Raw genomic sequence first — 26597 nt, 5'->3', positions numbered from 1 at the left:
TGAGGCGTTACAATTTAAAAATGAATCCCTTAAAATGTGCGTTTGGTGTTACAGCAGGAAACTTTTTGGGATTCTTAGTGCATCAAAAAGGGATCGAGGTGGATAAAACTAAGGCTGATGCTATTTTGAAAGCACAAGCCCCAACCAATAAGGAAGAGCTCCAACAGTTCTTGGGAAAGATTAATTTCCTTTGAAGATTTATTGCCAATCTATCTAGAAAAACAATGGCATTCTCCCCGTTGTTGAAATTGAAGTCAAAAGAAGATTTCAGATGGGAACAAGAGCATCAGAAAGCTTTTGATGTATTAAAACAATCATTGGTAACGCCTCCTGTTTTGATGCCTCCAATGAATGGAAAGCCATTGAAGCTATACATATCTGCGACACACCACTCAATTGCAAGTCTGTTAGCTCAGGATAATGAACAAGGTCGAGAGCAATCGATTTACTACCTAAGCAGAAGGTTAAGTGATTGTGAAGGTAGATATTCATGTGTTGAAAAGATTTGTTTGGCATTATATTTTTCAGCAATTAAATTGAGGCATTACCTTTTGCCAGCTAGGGTAAAGATCATTTCCCAAATAGATATAATAAAGTACATCTTGTCTAGGCCCATTTTAAGGGGAAGACAAGGGAAATGGATATTAGCTTTAATCGAGTATGATTTTGAATACGTGCCTCAAAAGACAGTGAAAGGACAAGCTTTGGCCGATTTCCTATATGAGCATCCAAATCTACCTTTGGAAGAGGATACCTCGAGGTGCATTTTTTGGAGCTTAAACCTTGGCAATTATCTTTTGATGGTTCAAAAACAGACAGTGGAGTTGGGGCAGGTGTTGTCTTGACATCTCCAAAAGGGAAAATGTTGCAGTTCTCTTTCCAACTCGATGAGAATAGAATTCTGACAAATAATCAAGCAGAATATGAGGCCTTAATCATAGGCTTGGAAATAACAAAAGATTTGAATATACGATATTTGAAAGTCTCTGGGGATTCACAGTTGATCATTCGACAAATTACAGGGCATTATAAATGCAATCATCCCTTATTAAGTTTGCAGCTTGAAAAAGTTTGACGTCTTGCTCGAAACTTTGATGAGATATGTTTTCAGCATATCTTGAGACTTCAAAATAGTGAAGCCAATCAAATGGCTCAAGCAGTTTCAGGAGTTGAAATTCCCGAAGGGGACACAGAGAAAATAATCAGAATCCAAAAAAAGTTTTTACCCTTCTCAATGGAGAGGGAGGAGAATCGACTGGATGTATTGATAATTGATGTTTCTGATGATTGGATGGTTCCAATAAAAAATTATCTTCTGAATCCTAATGAGAAAGTAAAGAGGGTTGTCAAATGCAGGTCTATCAATTATGTTCTGCTAGGACAGGATTTGTTTAGGAGAACTTCTGATGGTCTACTATTGTTGTGTGTCAGTAAAGACCAATCGATGAGAATCATGGGAGAGGTCCATGAAGGAACCTGTGGTACCCATCAAGTCGGTGACAAAATGAGATGGTTAATTAAGAGACATGGATATTATTGGCCAACCATCCGGGCTGATTGCATTCAGTATGCTAAAGGCTGCCAACAATGTCAAAAGCATGGACCTATCCAAAGGATACCTGCTCATCAATTGCAATCGATTATTAAACCTTGGCCATTCAGAGGTTGGGCAATCGATATGGTAGGAGAAATCCACCCAGCATCTTCATTACAGCGCCAATTTGTTGTAGTGGCAACAGATTATTTCACAAAATGGACAGAGGCAATACCTTTAAAAGGTGTTTCACAGAAGTAAGTGATTGATTTTATTGAGGAATATCTTTTATGTAGATTTGGGATTCCTGAAACCATTACTGTTGATCAGGCGTCTATATTCAATGGTAGAGAAGTTGTCCAGTATGTACAAAAGTACGGGATACAGATTTGAATTCTACTCCGTACTATGCCCAAGCTAATGGGCAAGTCGAATCGACTAACAAAATTATAAAGAACACCTTCGCAAAGGTAATCGATGATAACCCAAGAGAATGGCATGATCTGTTGCCCAGAGTTTTGTGGGCATATAGAACATCACAAAGAGAGAGTACTAGGGTAACTCCGTTCGAGTTAGTTTACGGGCACGCAGCAGTTTTGTCGGTCGAAATTAATGTTCAATATTTAAGAGTGGCACGTCATTATGATCCAGACTTGCAATATGAAGAAGCAATGTTTTTGGACATCGATGGGTTGGAAGAAAAGAGGTTGCATGCCCTAAACCAAATTCAAGCCCAAAAGAAAAGAGTAGAAAGGGCTTACAACAAAAGAGTGAAACAAAAGTCTTTTGTAGTTGGAGACTTAGTTTGGAAAACAATTCTCCCAATTGATTCAAAAAGGAAGAAGAGAAGATTTGGAAAATGGTCTCCAAATTGGGAAGGTCCTTTCCGTATTGCTCAAATCTTACGAGGAGGTGCATATCATTTAGAATCAATCGAAGGGGTTCTTCATGAAAGAACCATTAATGGTAAATATTTAAAGCATTATTTTCCTTCTATGTGGGAAAACATGAGCTAAAACAAAATATTTCATTCCATGATCAAAAGCTGCCCATGGGTAGGGCAGCATTGCAGAAGGTAGTTCAAACAAGAAACAAAAGATCCCAAGAAGGATCTAATAAAACAAAAAAGGAACCCAAAACGGAAACCCAAAAAGAAAAGATCCCTGTGGGGACCAACCTACAAAAGGAAAAGATCTCTAGCAAGATCTAACAAAAAAACACCAGCATTCCCCCACAAAAGATGGCCTATTCTTTAGGCCATTCTTTCCACTGACCAGAGGTGCTAGCCATGGAGGACCTGATGTCAGCGGGATCGACTGGAGGAGGCTTGTAGTCGATGGTGTCCCAGTTTGCCACCACAAGTTTAATGGCAGACTCCATCTTCTCCATACGAAGTGCCATACCCTCCACCTGATCATGGATAGCCTGAATCCTTCGTTTACACTCATTGTGGTCTTCCATGAGTGCCCACGAGAGTTCGGTGGCCAGTTGTTTGATGTAAGCAGGGGTGATTTGTGCAGAAAGAAGAGTAGAAGAGATGTTGTTAGCCATAGCGTAGAAACACAAGTGCTTGAGTTTGTACTCGGTGTTGGTATTTATAGACCAAAGAAGATCTAAAGACGTGGGTTGTGGGCAGTTGCCCCGAGGGAAAATTAAGAGATGTGACAACTGATAGGGTTAGTGGGCTCTCAATTGTTGTTTCCCAAAGTAAGGCGGCTAGTTTACTGCAGAACGGCATCATTTGCTGTACTTCACCGTCATTTATTACTGTGCATGTTCCCTAAAAGTAGAAGGGAAACGTCACCATGAACCATGACGTGGTGTTGCCATAATTATAGGCGCCCACGATCCGGATATATAGGGATCAAAGGTTTTGATCGTGTGGTTTGCCCACATCACATTTGTAAGTAAAAGGGATATGAACCAATTATGTGGGTTTATTCCTCAATTTGAACATTTATGTGGGTTTATTCCTTAACTCGAACATTCACAAAGTTTTGTTAAAGGAAAGTCATTCCAAACAAGAAGTAAGAAAAGGGCCATGGAAGGCCTAACACTCGTTCAATTGCCATTCATAATTTTTGGCATGCCACCTGTTGATAGGTAATAAACAAACAGTACTTATAATTTTGTATTGACAAAACTAGTCGATGACTGTAAAACTAAAGTTACTCATGAAGAAAGGAAGACTTAAAAGCCTCCCATTTAATAACAAGTTCATCACATTTAATTTTGTTCCTCTGCAAGTCTTCACGAGCAGCAGAAAAATGAACTGAAACTCCTTTGCCTTCTTCTGCTAAGCATTTGAAGTCTTTGTCAAGTTGGCTTGCTGTTACCAGAAGGTGTTCTTTCTCAGTTTGCAGTTGACCCAGTCGATGTAACAATTCCCGCTCCTCCTGATCAATGGCCACAAGTCTCAACTTCAAAGTCGAAGCATCAGTATGCATAGTCGATAACTTCACTGTCAGGTTGGAAAGGTTACCAATCAACTCCTGCTTTTGGCTTATCTCTTGTTGGTAATACCGGAAAAGGCTAATGTTATCACCTAGTGATAATGCATAGTTTTCCAAAATGATCTGTTCCATAAGGGGGAAGACATGCCTTTGAGACAAGGATTCAACACAAGCACCAAATTCTGCAGACTTCACTATCATCAATTCTTTAAAAGGAAGTTTTAGGAAGTCAAAGAAAACTTGAATTTCTTTATGAGTTTCTGCACTGAATTGGAGGAAAAAGAAGGAGCTACTGGATTTTGAGACTTCGGTGAGAGATCGAAAGGCTTCAGAAGTCGACTCTATTTCTTCCATCAAATGGTCTAATGAATCACTTGAAGACTTAACATGAGCCGAATCCTCCACACCCACGGGAGTTGTTGCAGCTTTGTTCACTGAACGGGGAGATGTATTCAAAGCAAGAACCCTTGGAATACTTACAGGGTTAGGATTATTCATACCTGCTGGTGGTATGACTTGATTGCCAGAGGGATTACCAGAAGGACTAGAGGCTACATCCTCTGCACCTTGTCCACTTCCTTTGTTAGGACTGGTTTGGGCAATGTGGGCAATTTGGACAGGACCCTCTGATGGTCCCTTCTTTTCCAATTCCTTTATAATTGGTGCTAGTGGAGCCTCTAAATTAGGCACATCCGCCACTCGAGGAGAAGCCAATTCCTCCCTACTATCACCCTGTTGATTCAAATCGATCTTCTTAGTTTGCTGAGGATTGGGGTCAACAGTGGTTTTCCTCCCTGGTACAGCATTGGCTGAATCTGATGCAAGTTGGTTTGTTGTGATAATGCATTGTTGGGTAGAATGTTCACCAAGTTCAGTATCATCTGGCATCGGAACCGTGCCCTCACCAATTTGCAGAAAAGAATTGTCATCCTGCAGCAAAGGATTTTCTTGATGTAACAGTTTTTCTTGCAACTCTGGTAACCAATTAGCTTGATCCAAAGGGTCTGATACTGCTGTATTGAAAGACTCATATTGGTCAATTGCCAATTCAGGGTCAACTGTCTCTCCTACTGAAAAGGAAGACTTCTGAATTTGTGAGGATTTTGAGGAATTGTCATCTTCCTCCATGTCTTCAAAAGCATTTACAATTTTTGTCCCCTTGCCTTTCTGTAAAAGAAAAGATGAGAATACTGTAGGGGGATGAAAACAATTGACGCTTCGGATCAACTGGATTGCAACGGCTTATTCGTGCCTCTTCACCGGAACCCTAGCTCGACGTCTGAACCCTAATCTGCAAAATAGACAGGGGGTGAGTGCACCTTTGCCTCTCGTGGCAAAGGCCCTCCGATGCCTTTGTTAGTATCACGTACTAGCAGTTAAACCCTAATTATCAGTAGGAAAGCAATAATAATGCAACGTATTGCGTACCTCTCACCTCTAGGTTTTCCTCATATTTATAGATTCATGGATGCTTGCTGTCCAAGCATCCTTATTGCCATAGGATTCCTAACTCGTATAGGAAACCCAGGATATCAAGGAGTCTCGTTTCCTTTATCAGTTTATGGAAAAGAGTCCTTTTAGGATTCTTTTCCATTAAGAGCCGAACATCCCATACTTGTTGGGTATCTTTCTCAGATCCTATATTCTTGGGATCTTTATCCCTATATGAGACATGACTATTCTGGAATCTTCCAGAGTATTCTCTCTGCTCCTACTCTCGATTGGAGTTCCATCTTTGTTCGGCCGTCTCATAGCCGAACAGACGGCTTGGACCAGTTACCTCACATGTAACTGGTCCTTGAGCCCGTACAACCTTCCTGGACCATTGACTTCTCATGTCACTGGTCCATATTGCTGAACACTTGTTTAGCATGATGACTGTCCTGTCTATATTCAAACTATGGTCCTACGTACCATTTATTCGGATATCGATTGCATTGTTTTCAACCCGTGATCACTCGTATCACGTGCTAGGTTTTTTACTACAACTGTTCGGCTGTATCATAACCGAACAGTCTGCTTGAAGCCATGACTTCTCATATCACTGGTCCATATCGCTGTTCACCGAACTGCCCGGCGATAAGTCCAGTCGTATTTACCTCGTGTTCCCAAACATCACGTGTTTGGTAACTAAATGTATCTGCTCGGGAATACCTCCCTACAATTGCTCCCCAGCTTCATGTATTTACCACTGTTCGGGGGTAATATATGACGCTTAGAATCAGAATTCTATCAAGACCAAACTCTTTTGATCCCGTGCAGTCATAATTTCAATACTTCATTGATGCCTTTTGGCGCCTATGTCATTATACCATTTCGGGATAAACGACTCCACGTGGCACGTTTTCGTATGCCTAGCATTAACTTCGAACTGACGTTCTATGAAACGGCGTCAGAACGGTTTCTGCTTTCCGTTACTTTTTCCTGTAACGGTGTGAGAGGAGACGTTTCGTCTCCGTCTCTTACCCTTAAACCCCTGAAAGGGCTCTCTTTGGTTTTTCATCCAAAACATTCAAACTTTCAGTTTTTCTCTTTAAAGCTTTCCGCCATTGCCGCCGCCTGCAAACTCGATTGCACTCCAGGGAATCGTCACAATATTCTCGTAAGATTCTTGCTCTCATTCCCCTTCTACTTCTTAGGTTTCTATCTGAGATCTCATTCTCAGATTTGGTGGGTCATTTCTAGGGTTTCAATTCGAATTTTGCAGCTGAAAACGTTAATCATCGTCCCAGACGTACACCAAGCAACATCCGAACAGAGGACATTAACAAAGTTCTGAAATATAAAGGCGTGCCTGGTACCCGAACAGCTGGTCGGGGTCGTGACGCTGACGTACTTCTGGGATACGATCCTGCATACAGAGGTGTCATCGACAGGAGGCTCGCTCATCCTAGCACCAGCGCTGCCTCTACATCGACTGCTCCTCAGCTTAGGAGCACAAGAGCTAACGCAGGAGTAACTGTAGCTGGTCAATTGGGTGAAATCCCTATTTCCGAAGGTGTCCCATTACCTCGAGTTAGAGTTCGAAGATCCAGACAGGTCATTCCTCTTCAACCCGAACAGCCAGTATTGAATCTTGACACCAGTCAATCATCCTCTTCAGGTTATTCTCAATTTTCTCCTAACTCAAGCACCATGACACGTCAGCCTTTAAACCTCAGCTCCCTCCTCACCGTCTCTTCTCGGGGACGGGGATCTGGTCGGGTAGCTTCCACAGGGAACGCCCCCCCTGCACCCCGTCGCAACAGAGGAGGTTCGAACCGCTCCACTTCATCTCGTGAAGTGGAGACTACCATAGAGGCCAGTGATGCTCACAGAGACAAACGGCCTAGATCAGAAGACCCTACTGGTACTGCGTCTCAAGCAGATACCGAAACACATCACCCCGTTTCACCAACTACCCAAGTACTTCCTCAAACATGGACTCCTCTATTCACTAGAGGAGACCGTCCCGTTCACGTCGGGGACAGTGCTAGTTCGTCTGAAACAGCACTTGCTCTGGCCCAAGGATTGTTACTCCCTGTTGACTTACAGAAAGAGTCTTCGTCTCCCCCTGATCGGCTTGTGTCCACTGGTCTCGTCAGTGGAATCAAGGTAATAGAAACTTCTCTTCTTTAAAGCTTCATCTTTATAAGTTTTAAGAAAAAAGTTACTCACGTTCTGGAAGTGACCACTGAGATCGTTATCCCAGAGGTACAAACTGCTACTGCTGTTGCTGAGGCTGATGTCCCTTCTGAGGTTCAGAACCTGGATTAAGATAGTAAACAGGTAGTTTTTTTTAAAAATCATCTGGCTGGTCTTGCATGACCATAGCCTTTTTCACCCTGCGTGGTACCAGTACTATCAATACTTTACTTTTAAAACAGGTATTCGGCCCTTCGTGGCATAACTTTTATGTTTTGCTCGGCTTCCATGTTTGCTGCATCTGTTCGTATGCAATTGCAATCTAAATATTTCGTACTGTTTAAGCATCGTTTATGTGCATAAGTATTTCGTACTTTTAGCAAATCTTTCACACAAGATTTGCTGTTCTGAATTCTAAGTTTCACGTACTAAAAAGCGTTCCACCTTGAATGGTTTTTAAGGCATATAAGTGTGCTCGCACTTAATCACACAAGTGTTTCATACTTGTGTTTAAGTGTCACGTACTCAACCGTTTGGAAATCACACAAGTGTTTCATACTTGTGTTTAAGTATCACGTACTTAATGTTTTTAAGTTTCTCGTACTTGAACATAAAGGTTTTCCTCAAGTTTCACATACTTAGGAACATCAGTTTCACGTACTTAAATGTGGCTTACATATAAGTCAAGCCAATATAGTTTCTCAAGTATCACGTACTTAAAATACCATATAAGTATCTCGTACTTTGAACGTCCATACAAGTATTTCGTACTTGTACTTTTTAAGAGAAAACATACAAGTGTTTTCATACTTGTGTTTAAATGTATACCCAAGTTTCACATACTTGAAATTCTATACAAGTGTTTCGTACTTGTATTCGTTAAGTGTCACGTACTTAAAAATGTATAATGCTTTTAAGTTTCACATACTCAAAAGGTATACCCTGCTCCCCAATACGAATAAGGAGAACCAAACTCGTAGTTCGTATTTAAATACCACAACAGTTTTTCGAAAGAAGTGATTGTATTCATAATCTGTAAAACGCAAGAGAGCGTTACTCGTACCCTTTGCAAAAACAATCAAAACTAGAACAAAGGAATTATATTCGTAATTCCCACACAATCACGTAGTGTAAATCCAAAACAGGATTTAATACTTCTAAACAAAGAACTTTCGTAAATTATGAACATTCCAAGGCCTTGGAATTGGATCACCATCCAAATCCGCCAATCGATAGGCTCCTATGCCTATAATCTCAGTTACTCTATATGGGCCCTCCCAGTTGGCCCCCAGCTTGCCTTCGTTAGCCACCTTGGTGTTGCCGAGCACTTTTCGTAGCACAAGGTCCCCAACACCAAATTCTCGAGGGTGAACATGCTTGTTGTAGCTTTTCATCAGCTGTTCTTGGTAAGAAGCAAGATGTACCAAGGCTTTTTCTCTCCTCTCCTCGGCAAGGTCAAGCTCGATTTGAAGGGCCCTGTCATTGCCTCCACCCTCAACCAATGCTGTCCTGTTGGTCGGCAGACCCACTTCCAGAGGTATAACAGCCTCTGTTCCAAATGCCAACGAATAGGGGGTCTCTCCCGTAGACCTCCTAGGCGTTGTTCGGTGAGCCCACAAAACTAACGGTAACTCATCAGGCCATTTTCCCTTTGCTTTGTCCAACCTCTTCTTTATCCCATCTAGGATAGTTTTATTGGATGCCTCTGCTTGCCCATTACTCTGAGGGTAGGCTGGGGTGGAATAAAAATTTCTTATTCCATATTGGGCACAAAAAGTCTTGAATTTCTTCTGAAATTGGGATCCATTGTCTGTAATCAATGAATAAGGAACCCCAAAACGAGTGATGATGCTTTTCCACACGAACCTTTCTATCATAGGCTCAGTGATTTTGGCCAGTGGTTCTGCCTCAATCCACTTTGTAAAATAGTCAGTTGCAACAAGCAGGAATTTTCGATTCCCAGTTGCTTTGTGCAATGGACCCACGATATCCATCCCCCATTGAGCAAAAGGCCAGGGACTTGTTAATGGCACCAGATCTTCGGCGGGTGTTCGAATCATTGGTGAGAACTTTTGACATTTCTCACAAATCTTTACATACACCTTTGCATCTTCTTGCATGTGTGGCCACCAGTAGCCTTGAGTAATTGCTCGGTGGGCAATAGATCTGCCTCCAGCATGGCTCCCACATGTTCCCTCGTGGATTTCATGAAGGAACTTCTGTACCATCTCAGGATGTACGCATAGCAAATAGGGACCCGTAAAGGATTTCCTATACAACTTACCCTCTGGGGACAGCCAAAACCTAGCAGATTTGACTCTTATCTTGTGGGCCTCCTTTTTATCAGAAGGGAGTATCTCGTCTCGTAAGAACTCCATTATTGGGTCAATCCAACTTGGTCCTTGGTTCACGTCCAAGACCAAGTCTACACTCCTCCCAATGCTCGGCTCATTGAGGTATTCTACTGCCACCCTTCTTTTAAACTCTGTTGGTACTGCTGCAGCCAACCAAGCTAAAGAGTCTGCATGAGCATTCTGTCCAGAACTTATTTGCTCAATATATACCCTCTCGAAGGTATCAAGCAAGTCTTTTGCTGCCTGCACGTAGGCTACCATCTTTTCATTCCGAGTCTCGTACTCTCCGGACAGTTGATTCACAACAAGCTGGGAATCACAATACACCCTGACCCGTTCTGCTTTAAGGGTCTTCGCACTTCTTAACCCAGCCAAGAGTGCTTCATATTCAGCCACATTATTCGACGCACTGAATCTAAGCCGAACAGAGAGTTCAATGAGAACTCCTTGAGGAGGAAAGAGGACAACTCCAATTCCAGAACCAGTATTGCACGCTGATCCATCAACGAATAACTTCCATTCTTTGGGATCCTGTTCGGCTACGGGTTGATCCTTCAAGGATGATGTCTTAGCTGCCCGTTCCTTTCTCGTAGGAGGCAAAGGAGCAACAGTGGGGGAAAACTCTGCCACAAAATCAGCCAATACCTGGCCTTTAATTGCTGTACGTGGCTGATACTCGAGATCATACTGACTTAACTCTACGGACCATGTCGAGATCCGTCCCGAGAAATCTGCCTTTCGAAGCAGTGATTTTAATGGATACTCAGTATAAACCACAACCTTATGGCTTTGGAAGTAGTGTGGCGATTTCCTAGTTGCTGTCCTAAGTGCCAGGACAAGTTTTTCTAATGGCAGATATCTCGTCTCTGCATCCAATAGTGTCTTGCTAACATAATAAATGGGGATTTGCTCGATCCCCAAATCCCTCAATAAGACTGCACTAACTGCGTGCTCGGAAACAGCTAAATACAGAATTAAGGACTCACCTGGCTGTGGAGTTGACAATAATGGGGGTTCGGCCAAGTACTTTTTCAGGTCTTGGAAGGCCTGCTCACATTCAGCTCCCCATTCAAATCCCTCCCTCTTTTTCAGTAACTGAAAAAAGGGTCTGCACTTGTCACTTGACCTGCTGATGAATCTGTTCAATGCTGCTGCCATTCCTGTCAGCCTCTGGACTTCCTTGGTAGTTTTGGGACTCTGTAATCTCTGCAAAGCATCAATTTGTTCGGGATTTGCCTCTATCCCCCTTATGGTTACCAAATGGCCCAAGAACTTTCCTGAACCAACTCCGAACGCACACTTCGAGGCGTTGAGTTTCAACTTGTATTTCCTCAAAATGTCAAAGACTTCTCTTAAATCAGTGATATGCCCTCCTTTTTCTCGACTTTTCACCACCATATCGTCAATGTAAACTTCTAAAGTTTTCCCAATGAGATTTTTGAACATGATGGTTGCAAGTCTTTGGTATGTAGCCCCAGCATTCTTCAGTCCAAACGGCATGACACTGTAGCAGTATAATCCTCGAGGTGTGATGAAGGAAGTCTTCTCTTGATCAGGTTCAAACATAGCAATCTGATGATATCCTCGATATGCATCGAGAAAACTCATTCGCTCGTAACCAGAGGTTGCATCAACCAACTGGTCAATCCTGGGCAAAGGAAAACTATCCTTAGGACACGCTTTGTTTAGGTCTGTGAAGTCCACACAGACACGCCACTTTCCATTCTTCTTCTTTACCACAACAGTGTTGGATAACCACTCTGGGTAATAGACTTCACGTATTGCCTTGGCCTCCAACAAACGATCGACCTCTTCAATCACTGCATCTACATGCTGTACGGCAGCCCTTCGTTTTTTCTGAATGATTGGCTTGTGTTGAGGGTCAATGTTTAAATGATGACAGATCACGTCTGCATCCACCCCGGGCATTTCCTCTGGCACCCATGCAAAAACATCAATATATTCTTTTAGAAATCTTACCGACTCAGCCTTTTCGTCTGCTGGTAATGATTTCCCAATCAAAAAATATCTTTCAGGATCAATCTCGTTGATCTGAATCTTCTCCAGGCCCTCAACTACTTTTTCAGCCGGGCTTCTGCCAACATCCTCGATGGTTGGTTGATCTGGTACTTCTAGTGTGTGAACATGGTGGACCTTCGGGGCTGTTTTGATGATGGAAATCAAGCATTGCTGTGCCACCTTCTGGTTTCCTTTAAGGACTTCAATCCCATTTGATCCTGGAAATTTCACCATCTGGTGATAAGTCGAGGAGACTGCTCTCATTTTGTGCAACCACGTCCTCCCTATAATCGCGTTATAGGAAGATGGGACATCGACTACCAAAAAGTCTGTTCTTAATACTACTGACCCAGCCCGAACAGGTAGAGTCAGTCTTCCCAGGGGCCAAACTGCTCCTGCACCGAACCCAATTAGAGGTGTTGTTGATTGTTCCAAGTCCGATTGGGCCAGGCCCAGCTTCTTGAATGCATCGTAGTACAACACCTCTGTACAGCTCCCCGAATCCACTAGAATTCTTTCGATGTCGTATTCCCCAACTCGTAAGGTCACGACCAATGCATCATTGTGGGGTATTTGGACCTCCGCCAAATCATCGTCACTGAATGCCATGCTCTCGTTGCATGCATTAGTCTCTCGCCCTCTCTTGTTTCCCAACCGCATCACGTGCTGATCATGCTTGACTTGTCTTTGCAACAGCCTCACCTCACTCCTCGTATAAGGTGCAGCCAGTCCATGTATCATATGGATCACGCCTTTAGGGTGCTGCTCGTAACCCAGTTCCATGGCCTTCCCTTTCTCTTTAGGGTCCTCCTGGATAAACTCCTTGAGATAGCCCCGAGAGATCAAATCATCAAGGTGCCTCTTGTATACCTCACAATCCTCGGTCATATGGCCCCAATCCTTGTGATAACTGCAGTGCTGATTCGTAGCACGTTTTGCATCTTTGTCTCCGCCTAGACTTGGGGGCCATTTGAAATATGGCTGATTCTTTATTCGATAAAGAATCCTGTATATTGGCTCCTTCCAAACCGTTGTGATAGAGAAGAAGGACTTGGGGTCAGGAGTTTGCTTGTCCTTGTATGGCTCTTTCTTAGCCTGCCCGTACTCCCTTCTGTCTTTGTAAGACTTGGGTTCAGGCTTATCCACCTTTTTGGCAGGTGCCTTCTGCTGTTCGGCAACCGTCCTGCCATCCTCACGGAGTATGTCATCCTCCATTCTGGCATGTTGCTCTATCCGTTCCATCAATTTAGCCAAGGTGGCTACTGGATGTTTATTCAATGAACGGCGCAGCTCTCCCCGAACAGGCAAACCAGTTTTGAACGTAGCAATTGCATACTCTTCACTGCAACTTTCAATCTCGTTAAAAGTTTCCCAGTACTTCTTTGCATAATCCCTGATCTGCTCGTTCTCCTCCTGCTTCATGGTGGAAAGACTCTCAAAAGTTTTTGGGGCCTTTCTGCTCGTTAAGAACCGAGCAGTGAATTCTTCTGCCAACTGCCTCCATCCTCGTATGGATCGTGGGGCCAACTTATGAAACCAAGATAAAGCCACCTTGCCAAGACTGGAGGGAAACATCTTGCACAAGATGGAATCATCCCCCTCATGCATAAACATGGCCTGTTGGTAATGCTGTATGTGAGCTACGGGATCCGTATTTGTCTCGTAAAGTACGAACGCACCGTGCTTCACTCTGCTCGGCAACCTTGCTTCTTGTAGCCTCTTTGTAAAGGGAGAGGCTGCAATATTACTCAGGGCCTTGCGTGCTGCTTCTCGTGCAGTCACTGTCCCATCCTCTTGCTCCTTTGACTTGTGGGCCGAAGCCTTGACCCAATCAGCATCAGGTCTCTCGTACCTGTCTCGATGATGCTTTCTCGTGTCCTCTTCCTCGGGGGTAGAACTCCGGTCTCTGCTCCTCCTTTTTCGTGAAGAAGTCTTTCTCTCCGGTGTTCGGCTTCTACTTTTTCTTCCCCTTTTTCGTGGAGAAGCTTCGTGACGCCCTCTAACAGGACTTCTGCTCCTTCTTCCTCGTGAAGGATCCTTTCTGTATTGTACCATAGCATACCTACTGCCTCTAGAATTTCCTCGAGACAGGCCAAAATCCTCCGGATGCTCCCTAATTCTTTCCAATTCTCTGATCTCATGCTCTCGTTTTTTAATCAGACGAGCATACACCTCGACTTCTTGCCTCTTCCTATCAAGAACGTCGTCACTATGGTGCACACTCCTGGAGTGCGCGATTGATTCATCCCTTTGATGGGATTTACTCCTTCTCGTGGATCTCGAAGCCGTCTCTCCATCTCCTCTATTTTTGGAGTTATGATGCACGGTAAGGGGTCGGTCCTTACTCGTGTTCCTTCTGTGCCCACCCTGGGGCTTTCTCGGAGCCCCAGGTGGTGATTTGTCCCTTCCCTCATCTAACACATCTTTTGGTTCATGCGGCGTTGCTGGAGTCACTTCCACCATGGTCGTATTTCAAAAGGGAATTCTTTCGTTTCCCACAGACGGCGCCAATTGTAGGGGGATGAAAACAATTGACGCTTCGGATCAACTGGATTGCAACGGCTTATTCGTGCCTCTTCACCGGAACCCTAGCTCGACGTCTGAACCCTAATCTGCAAAATAGACAGGGGGTGAGTGCACCTTTGCCTCTCGTGGCAAAGGCCCTCCGATGCCTTTGTTAGTATCACGTACTAGCAGTTAAACCCTAATTATCAGTAGGAAAGCAATAATAATGCAACGTATTGCGTACCTCTCACCTCTAGGTTTTCCTCATATTTATAGATTCATGGATGCTTGCTGTCCAAGCATCCTTATTGCCATAGGATTCCTAACTCGTATAGGAAACCCAGGATATCAAGGAGTCTCGTTTCCTTTATCAGTTTATGGAAAAGAGTCCTTTTAGGATTCTTTTCCATTAAGAGCCGAACATCCCATACTTGTTGGGTATCTTTCTCAGATCCTATATTCTTGGGATCTTTATCCCTATATGAGACATGACTATTCTGGAATCTTCCAGAGTATTCTCTCTGCTCCTACTCTCGATTGGAGTTCCATCTTTGTTCGGCCGTCTCATAGCCGAACAGACGGCTTGGACCAGTTACCTCACATGTAACTGGTCCTTGAGCCCGTACAACCTTCCTGGACCATTGACTTCTCATGTCACTGGTCCATATTGCTGAACACTTGTTTAGCATGATGACTGTCCTGTCTATATTCAAACTATGGTCCTACGTACCATTTATTCGGATATCGATTGCATTGTTTTCAACCCGTGATCACTCGTATCACGTGCTAGGTTTTTTACTACAACTGTTCGGCTGTATCATAACCGAACAGTCTGCTTGAAGCCATGACTTCTCATATCACTGGTCCATATCGCTGTTCACCGAACTGCCCGGCGATAAGTCCAGTCGTATTTACCTCGTGTTCCCAAACATCACGTGTTTGGTAACTAAATGTATCTGCTCGGGAATACCTCCCTACAAATACAAAGGCTTATGAAGAGTATGAATCATAGGAGAAAGGAGAAGGTGAGAGTATACCCTTGGAGTCAATTCACTCAAACTTTGTTTCTTGGCGTGTTTTCTTGTTGATTGCTTTCGTGGGGGTAGGGACTTCATCGACCTGTCTCTTAGATCTACCAATGGAAGGACTTTTGGAAACTTTCTGGCTCACACCTGACTTGATTCTAAGAGTCTGTGTTCGTGGCCTAGTTTCAGAGTCCTTGATTGATTCGATTTTCCTTTTCCTGGTATTCCCACTTGGTACAGATGATATGGGAATAACTGCTCCTGCATGAGGCACAACGGCCTTGGAAGGTTCATCAGGTAGTCGAGCTGTTACCTCTGTCAAGGAAACAATGTCACAATGTTAGTAGAAGCATAACTAATTGAATTAAAAAAACCAATGAATAGCTGTGATTACCAGCCTTGTCCTGAAGATATTTGTATTCTGGGTCAAGCCTGTACAGGCAGTCCGAAAGTGGAGCACTGAAATAAAGGGCTCTCATAGTCGACCACCATTCATCAAAAGCAGGCAGGGTCACACCATTGGTCTTGAAGTCAATAAACTGAAAGGCTTTCACACGATGATGAAAATTGCCAACCATCAATGATATCATTTGCGAGTCCTTGGCCTTAATCGTTGGCCTACTTGAAGCCATCTCAGCAATGTCTGGGTGAACGAAAGGCATTGGAATGCCTTGTGAAAGGCCAAATTGTCGAGCAAATTGACAGGGAGAGTAATTTTTGAAACTACAATTTCCAAATGGAGTATTATTTAGGGCAAAGCCGACTGGGATAAGCCTTGAAAGGAGGATGCTGGCCCAGAATAATCACTTGGACTGAGTCATTTTCTCTACAAGTTGAGGAGAGGCTGGTGGAATGCCCTCAAAACATGGCCTTAATCTCTCAGATGCATATTCGAATTTTTGGAATGGATAGAAAATAGGCCAATTCTTTTTGTTATCTTCATAAAAGAAAGTGAAATACCTTTGAAAGGATGATTCCTCTGTTTGAGTCAGAAAACCTAAGAGATGTTCAGCATAGCTACGGCATGTTTGCAAGGTTTCATCTGAGCGAAAAGGGTTATTCAGCTTGGGTTTCAGTTGAGGAAAATATGCATACAACCAAGCTTGAAAATCCAAAAGGGACCACCACAGGAGTCTGCTATTTTCTTGTCAACAAAGGTAAACAGGCCCTTATACAGGGATCCTAGAACAAATGAAGCAAGGGCCAACCTTTTTACCTGAACCATACAAATGGCCAAATTGAGATATTCTTTGGTAACCCTAAGCCCGGGAACTACCATAAGAAATCTACAAATCCATAATAGATAAAATGCAACTTTCTCATGAAAGCAGGGTCCAGATGCTTTGGCTTTGAAGTGAGTCTTTAGCCATTTCGAGTAACTAACCCCAGATGATGGAACAATAAATGGGGGATCATATGGATCAGGAGAAAATAGGGCATTTACCTCACGGCCTAAGGAAGGAAGGCAAGTCAAATGAGAAATATCCAAGACCGCTGGAGACAATAAACCACAATGCAGAACTAGGGTATCGGATGATTTGGACCAGAAACAAGCTGCAGCGGCTAGGTGTTTGGAGTTCATTTCTAAGGGAAATTGTGAGAGTTCGATTGTCTCATGAATTCCCATCATCTTCCAATCCTCAAAAAGAAACTTCATCATACGCCTTACCTAGTCCACCCATCTCATTTCAACGGTATAAGGCCAGGAACGAAGGCAAGTGTTCTTACCCCAGCCTGACCATTCGAGCATTGGAAGTTATAGGAGGAGTGGATCACGTTCCCCCACAGGGTAAACTTCTGGAAGGCCATCCGGAAGAGCTGACGAAAAAACTGGACCCAATATACAGTGAGAACTGACGTTATCGTCGGAATCAGAACTTGGGTGTTCTGATCAACCCCATTTCGGTACGACTCAGGGAATCGAAAAAAGTCCTCCGTTACCGATTCGATAGTCGGATCTTCAACTGGATCACTAGAAACCTTCGATTTGGATTTCGGTGCCATTTGGGTTTGAGAGTTGTTTCAGGGTTTTGGTGTGAGAAGAAATTCAAATGCGTGCTCTAAATTTGAAGTACTCCGCTTTATATAGGCAGTGAGTTACTAGGGGATTATTTACCCAAGTTAATCTTTAACTCAGGTAAATAGGGGGGCATTGTTTACACCATAATTTAGTGATTTAGTCTAATATGATCGATTGGGTCAAAATGTTACACGTGTCAGCACGTTTTAGACTAATTATTATAAATCACTACAACGAATTTGACTTTTGGCGACATGAATTGGCGACACGTCCAAAAATACGTCGCCGTTGGGTATGTATTGGCGGACACTTTGATGTCGCCAATAATTTTCACATTCGGCGACACAACAAAAATACGTCGCCGTTGGATATGTAATGGCGACACATTTTGATGTCGCCAAAAATCTTCACATTCGGCGACGCAAGGTGCGTCGCCGTTGGGTATGTATTTGCGACACACTTTGATGTCGCCAATAGTCTTCACATTCGGCGACGCAAATCGCGTCGCCAAAAGGCAGATTTTTTGGCAGGATATTTGGCGCCAACAATCTTCGCAATTGACGACGCGAAGCGTGTTAATTGCCGTTGGGTACGAAGTTTTTCATCGGGTCGAAAATTCATTATTAGAATGATATATTACGTTCGACCAAATATGTAACGATATGAGATTTACTTTATTTTTTGCAAGAATGATTTGATCCCTCTTATGTAAAAGATAGAAGGTTCCGATTTTAAGAAATAGCTCAAGTGGCCCTCGAGTTGTGCATTATAGAATTTTAATGCCTTTGGAACTATCGAATATGTTATGATCATGTAGTTGCCAAGATTAGATTATCACCGATTTTGACGAGAATGATATAATTGATAAGATGTTAAATCCTAATGGTTTAGATTGACCATTCAAAAAAATGAGCCAGCAACTATGTACCATCCTCTGGAACTACCAAATATGTTATGATCATGTAGTTGCCAAGATCATATTATCATCGATGTTGGCGAGAATGATATAATTGATAAGACGTTATATCCTAATGGTTTAGATTGACCATTCAAAAAAATGAGCCAGCAACTATATACCATTAGAATCTATACATTCAATTTACTTGTTTCTAAATTTACCCAAAAAAAAATTTACTTGTTTCTAAACCAATGTCTTATGCTATAAAGTCTAATGTATAGTAGCTAGATGACTGCAACATAATCACGACGATCAATACCGTTCATTTTGTTATGGTTAGTATTTTAATCTTTCTCGTAAATTTTTAGATCTATTGGGTTTTGAAAGCCCCATCATCGGGACGCAGATTTATTATTAGAACGATATTTTACATCCAATCAAGTATGTAATGATAAGAGATTTATTTCATTCTTGGCAGAAATTGTTTAATCTTTCTTATTTATAAAATAGACAGTTTCCAATTTTGAAAAAATAGTTCAAGCGGTCCTCAAGTTGTACACTGTAGGACTTTAATGCCTCAGGAACCACTGAATGTGTTACAATCATATAGTTGCTGACATCTAATTATCACCAATTTTGGTGAGAATGATATAATTGATAAGACGTTAAATGCTAAAGGTTTAGATCAATCATTTAAAAAAGAGAACTGCTATGTGCACCGATAGAATTGTAGGGGTATCGTACCGACCGGCGGCGCGGGGCCGTCTCCGGCCACCGGACGGCCGATCCGAGCTGTCCAAAAATTTTTTAAAAAAAACCGAGGGGACCACGCGGGAATCAACGTTATCCGATGTGTGTAGGGTGCTCGATCAACGGCATCCGCCGGTTGGTACGATATCCCTACAATTCCATCGGTATACATATCATTTCTCGTTAAAAAAATAGCTGACCACTACCTTTAAAAGGTATATATTGAATTTATTTATTTCTGAACAAAGGTCTTGTGCTAATCATTCTTGTAAATTTTTTGGTCTATTCGATTTTGAAATCCCCTTCATTGGGACATAGATTCTTTTTTAGAATGGTATTTTACATCTGATCAAGTATGTAATGACAAGAAATTAAAAAAAATCTAGTGAACCCGTAAAATTAATACATAGATATAGTATCTATTCCCTTCATCTTAATTTAAATGTCCCATACGAATTTTTGTGCATTTTCACTTTAATTTGGTGTAAGAAAATAAAAAAATAATATTTCAAAATATTTTTTGGGTTTGAAAATGAACGAAAATCCGTAGTAGACATTTAAATTGGGACGAAGGGAGTAGAAGAAATTAACAATCACAAAAAGAAAATTATTAAAATATTATAACATAAAACGACGTCATTTCAAGAAGACCCAGTTTTTCTCGGGTCAAAATACTTAAATTGTTTCACCCTATTTGAATTTTGATAAGCATGAAAGTTGTTAACCCTTTGTGTTATTGTTCAAACTCAATTTGAATTACCTCAATCACAATTATGAGTTAAAAGTTATGTCCGAAATACTAAATAAATTAACTATGATTGGGGGTAATTCAAATTGGGTTTGAACAATAAGATAAAGGGCTACAATTTTCATGTTTATCAAAATTGCTACTTTTAATGTTTAAAGGTTCAAATTCACGTTGATTCAACTTTAATTGCCATTTTAATGTTAAATATATACTATATATATATTAGATATTCCAAAATTTTAACGAAAAGTGTGTCTAGTGCAGTTGGTCGAAGCCTTGCGCGTAAAGGCTTGTGTAGTCGGATGTCTCGGGTTCGAAATCCAAGAGGTGCAAGAAAATTGAATTTTTTCATCAAGCAACCTTTCGGCGATGCAATAACTGGTGTCGCCAATAGGCTACCTTTTGGCGACGCAAAACACGTCAGCAAAGGTGTAATACGTCTCCCACACCAACCATACTTTCGCCGACACAAAGCGCGTCGCCGAATCTACTGCCTTTTGGCAACAGTGGTGTTTGCGTCGGCAAATACTATTGCCAACATAGCAACGGCGACGGCATGCTGACGCAAGGACTTACGTCGCCAAAACCCTTTGCCAACGCACATAAGCCTTTGCCGACATACTATTGTCCGTCGCCAAGACCGAATTTTGTTGTAGTGAATGCAATATGAAGCCTTTTAAGGAAAATCAAGTGGACTGATCGACGGTTAATAGTCAACTCCAGAACACGTTTCAGAGCATGAGTTACACACAGACCGTGGACAAGACAATTAGTGCAGGTAGGCAGTTGAAGCAATTACAACATTGGGAACATGTGAGATCATGGAGAAGCAACCGCCTCGTGCAGATAGTGGAGCAAGAATAGGAAGCATGGAAGTAACCACTTAATTCAAATCCAAGGAGGGAATTTCATCTGATTTGAATTTCAAGTCGAAGACAGCATATAAATACAAAAATAGAAGATATTAGAACCCCCAATCAATCGCCCAAAGGCTTCTACTTTTATCTGTACTTTACATTTCTTGCTTTAGGAGTAGCTTGTAACTTAACTGTCTGATCGATTGTGTTCACCGTCGATCGATTTCTACATTGAAGAATAATAAAGTCTATTTTGTTGTTCTTCTTTCATCTCTATTCATTTCATTAAGTTTGCTTCCAGAGAAATCCTGAAATACGGCAAGGAACCAAACTCCACCACCACAAACATCCACATTCCAGCACACTTAACAACTCTTAGTCGATTCGTCGACTGCAAGTAAAAAATAGACAAACAAGGATCCAATAAACACAACAGAAAAAGTCTCTACGCACCTCATAATCAAAAAGCCAATATTTTCCACAATAAAGGCGGAGTACAGAAAAAGTCTCCACGCACCCAATAATCAGAAAGCCAATATTTCATAATCAAAAAGCCAATATTTTCCACAATAAAGGCGGAGTACAGAAAAAGTCTCTACGCACCTCATAATTAGAAAGCCAATATTTTCCAAAATAAAATGTCGTACACGAAGGAGTAAATTTGCTGTGTAAACCTAAGCAAATTAACAACGTCGATCCAGTCCAAGATTAATTTGAACCCACCTTACATACTAAGTCAAAAATATCTTGGAGACCAACTTTTCTTCGCTGGCAAGAGAATGAATTGTGTAAGCACAATGTCCCTCGCAAGGAAAATATTGTTCTTCTAGATACACAGATTTGGTGATCCGCAAAAATATGTATATTAGTATTAGCCCGATAGGGATACATCGAGAAAAAGGAACTTTTAGATATAAATTAGTTAGAACTATAAGCAATCTGCAATTTTTTTTAGAATAAATTAAATAGCCGATCATCTCTGTGTTCTCTTTTGATTTGAAATGATATGCCAAAATTTTCATTCTATATGCATTTTCTATTAATATTTTGGTTATATATACTAAGAATCACCAATAGAATATACTCAAGGGGTAAAAATTCCACGATTCGTTTGGAAATTTGGCCTCTTCTTTGGAAAAACTTTCGTAATCGTAGAATTACATGTCGTAGCAGGTGGGGTGGTACTAGGGGTACGGTGCACATACATCAGGCGGAGCCAGGCTTATACCAAATAATACCAGATAATAATGAGACTTGTGTTAGTTTTTTCCTATCAGTGTGGCCCACTAGCCTCCACATTTTGTGCATGTGGGATTCCACTATCAGATAAGCCAATGAAGTGATATGGTTTATTACGATAACTAATTAGAATTATAGATAAAGGAAAACTTTTGATAATAAAAGAGACCTTGATGGACTAGGTGTCTTTTAATAATTATCTCTAAGGCCCTTTTCTCTCCTCTATAAAAGGTAGAATACTCACCCCATATTCTTACGGTTTTTCCATCAATTAAAGTTATTGGGGTATTCTAGAAAAGTAGAGGCAGAGAGAAGAAGGTGAACCAAGAATTAAGGTGTTTCTAATTAAGGGGTTTGTTCATTCTAATCTCGATAGCCAACAAATGTACGCTATTTATTGTTCTTGAGATGTTTTGAATTCAAGATCCTGTTATATCTGTTTTCCGCAGAATAGATTTAATACAGATATATATTTACAATTGGTATCAGAGCGTTAGATTTTCTGAATCAATACATCTTGGAATAAAGTCATCTTGAACATATTGTTGTTATACGTGAATTACTGTTATTCTCGCATATCAATTTGCCCTTACGGTAAATCGAGTATATAAATATTGTTAATTAATGGAATACTTTATGCCGTTGTGTTATCCTTCATTCGGATAGAAAAAGAAGAGTTTCATAGCATTCAATTGCTTTTAAATTGCCGTCACACGGGCTAGCAATTGAATATAGTAAATCCATTTACTTGTTTTGTTGGTTGTTGTTACTTCGAGCAGTATTGAACATGATCTCGATCTCACATTGTTTATTGTTATTCAAAGTTCACAAGTAAAGGTTTAATCTTGATCTGTAACCTTGATAGTGTTACTCCCGTGGGTTAATATTGGTATATGGACTAGTATGTTGGTTTTAGCCCATAAATTTGTTGTTCACCTTCTGTTATTTGTTATCGTGAACGTGATGATTGGGTAAATTTTGTTTGCCGTCAGATTGATAAACTCTCAGTTTTGATTAATATTATGGATTTCCTAAATCATGCCCAGTGGGACACGAATATACTATACATATTCGGTAAATACATGATTCTTGTTTTCATGTTGTCTGTGATAGAAAAAATAATTGTCATAATCACATGCTTTCAAAATTAATGTATATCGTTAGATTATGTTTTCTGTGATGATGAATGATTATTTTAAAGCATTAAATTGGGAAAGCTTTTCTATTACTGTGTTACTATATATGTCAGAGTTATGGTTAGATTGAATGTCATTAATGGATTATCAATCACATAAAAAATATATATACTTAGTTTTATATTTTATTTTTCGATAATAGTGATTGAATAAAAGAATGACATTGGCATAACTCGAATAAAAGAATAGAGTATATCATTGGTTAGTTTAATACTCATAGGAATTACTAATTTGATAGTCACCAAAGTGACATAGCTAGGTTAGTGAAACTTATGAATATTGAATTACATTGAAGTTTTGTTAAAAGGGTAACAATTAAGTCAATGATATTCTTAATTGCAGTCATAATTATAAGAATGGGACTAGGCCCAAAGGAGAGTCACATTTAAATAACTATGAACTGGGTAGGGCGAGTAATTTATGCAACTTAGCGGGTTAGGATTGGATATCCAAAGATAACATGACTAACTTGATAAGCTGTATAAATTATTTAGACCTATTTAGGTGATTATGTTGCACCTAATTAATGAGTGAACAATAGGTATGCTTAGGTTTTGCCCAAAGGAGGACCTAGGTGATGTCAATAGTTCATCATTATAAATTATTTAGACCAACTTAGGTGATTATGTTGCACCTAATTAATGAGTGAACAATAGGTATGCTTAGGTTTCGCCCAAAGGAGGACCTAGGTGATGTCAATAGTTCATCATTATAAATGTTTATATTTCTCAAAGTAGAATTAGTTAAGTATTGTCCTATTTTGTTTCCTGTTATAGTTCATTATTTCACTGCACTAGAATACCTAAAGGCTGGGGAAGATTGCTTTAAATTTTCTGATAAGTCACTTGTAGGTACGATTATGGCTGATTTAAGCACCATGAAATATGATGGTAGTTGTGGAGTTCAAGAGCATATTTTGAACATGTATGATAAAGCTGCAATTCTTGCAACCTTGGGAATTCAAGTGAATGAGTCTTTCCTTATTCAAGCTATACTTAATTCACTTCCAGCACAGTTTGGCCTATTCAAAATTCACTGTAATACCCATAAGAAAGAGTGGAGTTTGAATGAGCTAACAAACTTGTGTGTTTATGAGGAGGTGAGATTGAGAAAGGAAAGGCGTTACACTGCATTGGCTGTGACTCAATTTGCTATGAAGGAAAAGGGTAAAGTGAGAAAATATTCACCAATAAAAGTCAATGAATCTGAGAAAAGTAGTCAGACTCATAATGGTTTCACTGTCAAGGGTCACTTTTGTGGCAATAAGGGATATGTGAAGGAGGACTGCAACAAGCGTAAGGCTTGGTTCGAAAAGAAGGGTAATAATTTTTCTTTTGTATGTTACGAATCAAATCTTGCTGAAGTTCCTTCTAATACTTGGTGGATTGATTATGGTGCTACGACTCACATTACGAATTCCTTGCAGGGATACCTTTCAACCTAGAAACCGGAGGAAAGTGAGAGATTTGTCTTTATGGGGAACCGTCTCAAGGCTGAAGTGGTAGCTGTTGGTACTTATCGCTTTGTTTTAGAGACGGGTCATCAAATAGATCTTGAAGACACTTTTTATATTCCCTCTATTTCTAGGAATTTGATTTATTTATCTAGATTAGATTGTTCTGGATATTCAGTTTCATTTGGTTGTCGAAAACTCAAATTGATGTTTAATTCAATAATGGTTGGTTCTGGTGATTTATATGATGGTTTATATAAAATTGCCTTGAATCATGAGTTTGCACAATTATTAGTGACTTTGCATTCGGATGTTGGTTTAAAACGTGGTCGAATTGATGAAAAATCATTTACCCTTTGGCATAGACGACTGGGGCATATCTCCAAGGATAGAATTGACAGATTAGTGAAGAATGAGATTTTAGAAGACCTAAATTTCACTGATTTTGAAATTTGTATGGATTGCATTAAGGGAAAGCAAACCAAACACACAAAGAAAGGTGCCACTAGAAGCAATGCACTTCTTGAGATAATCCATATTGATATTTGCGAAAATCCTATTCCATGTTTTATTGGACAAAAATACTTTATCACCTTTATAGATGACTTCTTACGTTATGGTTATGTATATCTAATTTATGAAAAGTCTTAAGCCGTTGATATCCTTGAGGTGTACATTACTAAGGTCGAGAGACAATTAGATAGAAAGGTTAAAAATAGTGAGGTCGGATAGAGGTGGTGAGTTTTATGAAAAATACGATGAGTCATGCCAAATCCTGGCCCATTTGCCAAACTATTAGAAAAGCGAGGCATTAGTGCTCAATACGCAATGCCTGGTATGCCACAGTAGAAAGGTATTGCTGAGAGGCGTAATCGTACACTTATAGATATAGTTAGAAGTATGATGAGTTCTTCAAATGTACCTGTTTACTTGTGGATTGAAGCATTAAAGACCGTTATGTATCTCTTAAATAGGGTTTCTAGTAAGGCAGTTCCAACTACTCCTATTGAGTTGTGAACTCATAGGAAACCTAGTTTAAGACATTTGCATATTTGGGGTTGTCCAGCGAAAGCTAGAATATATAATTCACAAGAGAAAAAGTTATATTCTCGAATAATTTTTGGATATTTTATTGGTTATCCAGAAAAGTTTAAGGGGTACAAATTTTACTGTCCTAACCATAGTACGAGAATAGTTGAAACTGGAAATGCGAAATTCCTAGAGAATGGCGAAAATAGTGGGAGTGAGAAATCAAGAAATGTTAATTTCGATGAAGAAAGAGTTGATATCCCAACAATTCTTCCTCATCGAGAAGTTGTTATTCCTCAACTAGTTGAGGATAATGAACAATATGTAGGTAATGATTCTCCACTTCATGAGGATACTACCATTGAAAATATTGTAGAACCACCACAACCGGCAGTTCTGAGAAGATCTCAGAGGGAAAGAAAGTCTGTCATTTCAGATGATTATGTGGTGTATCTACAAGAATCGGATTTCGATATTGGGATTAAGAAAGTTCCGGTTTCGTTTTCTTAAGCCATGAATAATGATGATTCTAACAAATAGTTTGACACTATGAATGATGAGTTGAAATCAATGGATCAGAATAAAGTTTGAGATCTCGTTGAATTGCCTGCTAATTGTAAGAAAGTCGGCTGTAAGTGGGTCTTTAAGACCAAGCGCGATGCAAAAGGCAATATCGAACGATTTAAGGCCAGACTTATGACCAAGGGTTTCACTCAGAAAGAAGGCGTTGACTATAAGGAGACCTTCTCTCCCGTGTTAAAGAAAGACTCATTTAGAATCATCTTGGCCCTAGTAGCTCATTATGACTTAGAGCTACATCAGATAGATGTGAAAACCGCTTTTTTGAATGGTAGTTTGGATGAAGATATTTACATGGAGCAACCTGAAGGATT

General features: G+C 40.6%; 2 protein-coding genes across 2 annotated transcripts; both read left to right on the top strand.

The window, feature by feature from the left end:
* The first annotated feature begins 224 nt into the window (after window positions 1-224).
* Window positions 225-1927, top strand: LOC131328737 (uncharacterized). The gene is made up of 5 exons (XM_058361640.1): window positions 225-480; window positions 529-803; window positions 872-1069; window positions 1112-1791; window positions 1831-1927. The coding sequence occupies exons 1-5, from the start codon at window positions 225-227 to the stop codon at window positions 1925-1927; spliced, it is 1506 nt and encodes a 501-aa protein (XP_058217623.1).
* A 22160-nt stretch (window positions 1928-24087) lies between these two features.
* LOC131330937 (uncharacterized) lies at window positions 24088-24918 on the top strand. The gene is made up of 2 exons (XM_058364697.1): window positions 24088-24541; window positions 24649-24918. The coding sequence occupies exons 1-2, from the start codon at window positions 24100-24102 to the stop codon at window positions 24681-24683; spliced, it is 477 nt and encodes a 158-aa protein (XP_058220680.1). The 5' UTR covers window positions 24088-24099; the 3' UTR covers window positions 24684-24918.
* The last annotated feature ends 1679 nt before the right edge of the window (window positions 24919-26597 follow it).

Source organism: Rhododendron vialii, chromosome 6a, assembly GCF_030253575.1.
Source record: "Rhododendron vialii isolate Sample 1 chromosome 6a, ASM3025357v1".
In the NCBI taxonomy this organism is placed as follows: Eukaryota; Viridiplantae; Streptophyta; class Magnoliopsida; order Ericales; family Ericaceae; genus Rhododendron; species Rhododendron vialii.
The sequence above is the reverse complement of the archived record's forward strand: the minus strand, read 5'-3'. Positions and strand labels throughout refer to the sequence as shown.

What these genes read in the sequence shown, in the direction of transcription:
- LOC131328737 (XM_058361640.1), top strand. Translation starts at nt 225, where the DNA reads ATGGCATTCTCCCCGTTGTTGAAATTGAAGTCAAAAGAAGATTTCAGA. An exon ending in AAGGTTAAGTGATTGTGAAG is followed by an intron (nt 481 to 528) that starts GTAGATATTCAT and finishes TATATTTTTCAG; the next exon opens with CAATTAAATTGAGGCATTAC. An exon ending in TTGGCAATTATCTTTTGATG is followed by an intron (nt 804 to 871) that starts GTTCAAAAACAG and finishes AAAATGTTGCAG; the next exon opens with TTCTCTTTCCAACTCGATGA.
- LOC131330937 (XM_058364697.1), top strand. Translation starts at nt 24,100, where the DNA reads ATGAAATATGATGGTAGTTGTGGAGTTCAAGAGCATATTTTGAACATG. An exon ending in GGCTTGGTTCGAAAAGAAGG is followed by an intron (nt 24,542 to 24,648) that starts GTAATAATTTTT and finishes AATTCCTTGCAG; the next exon opens with GGATACCTTTCAACCTAGAA.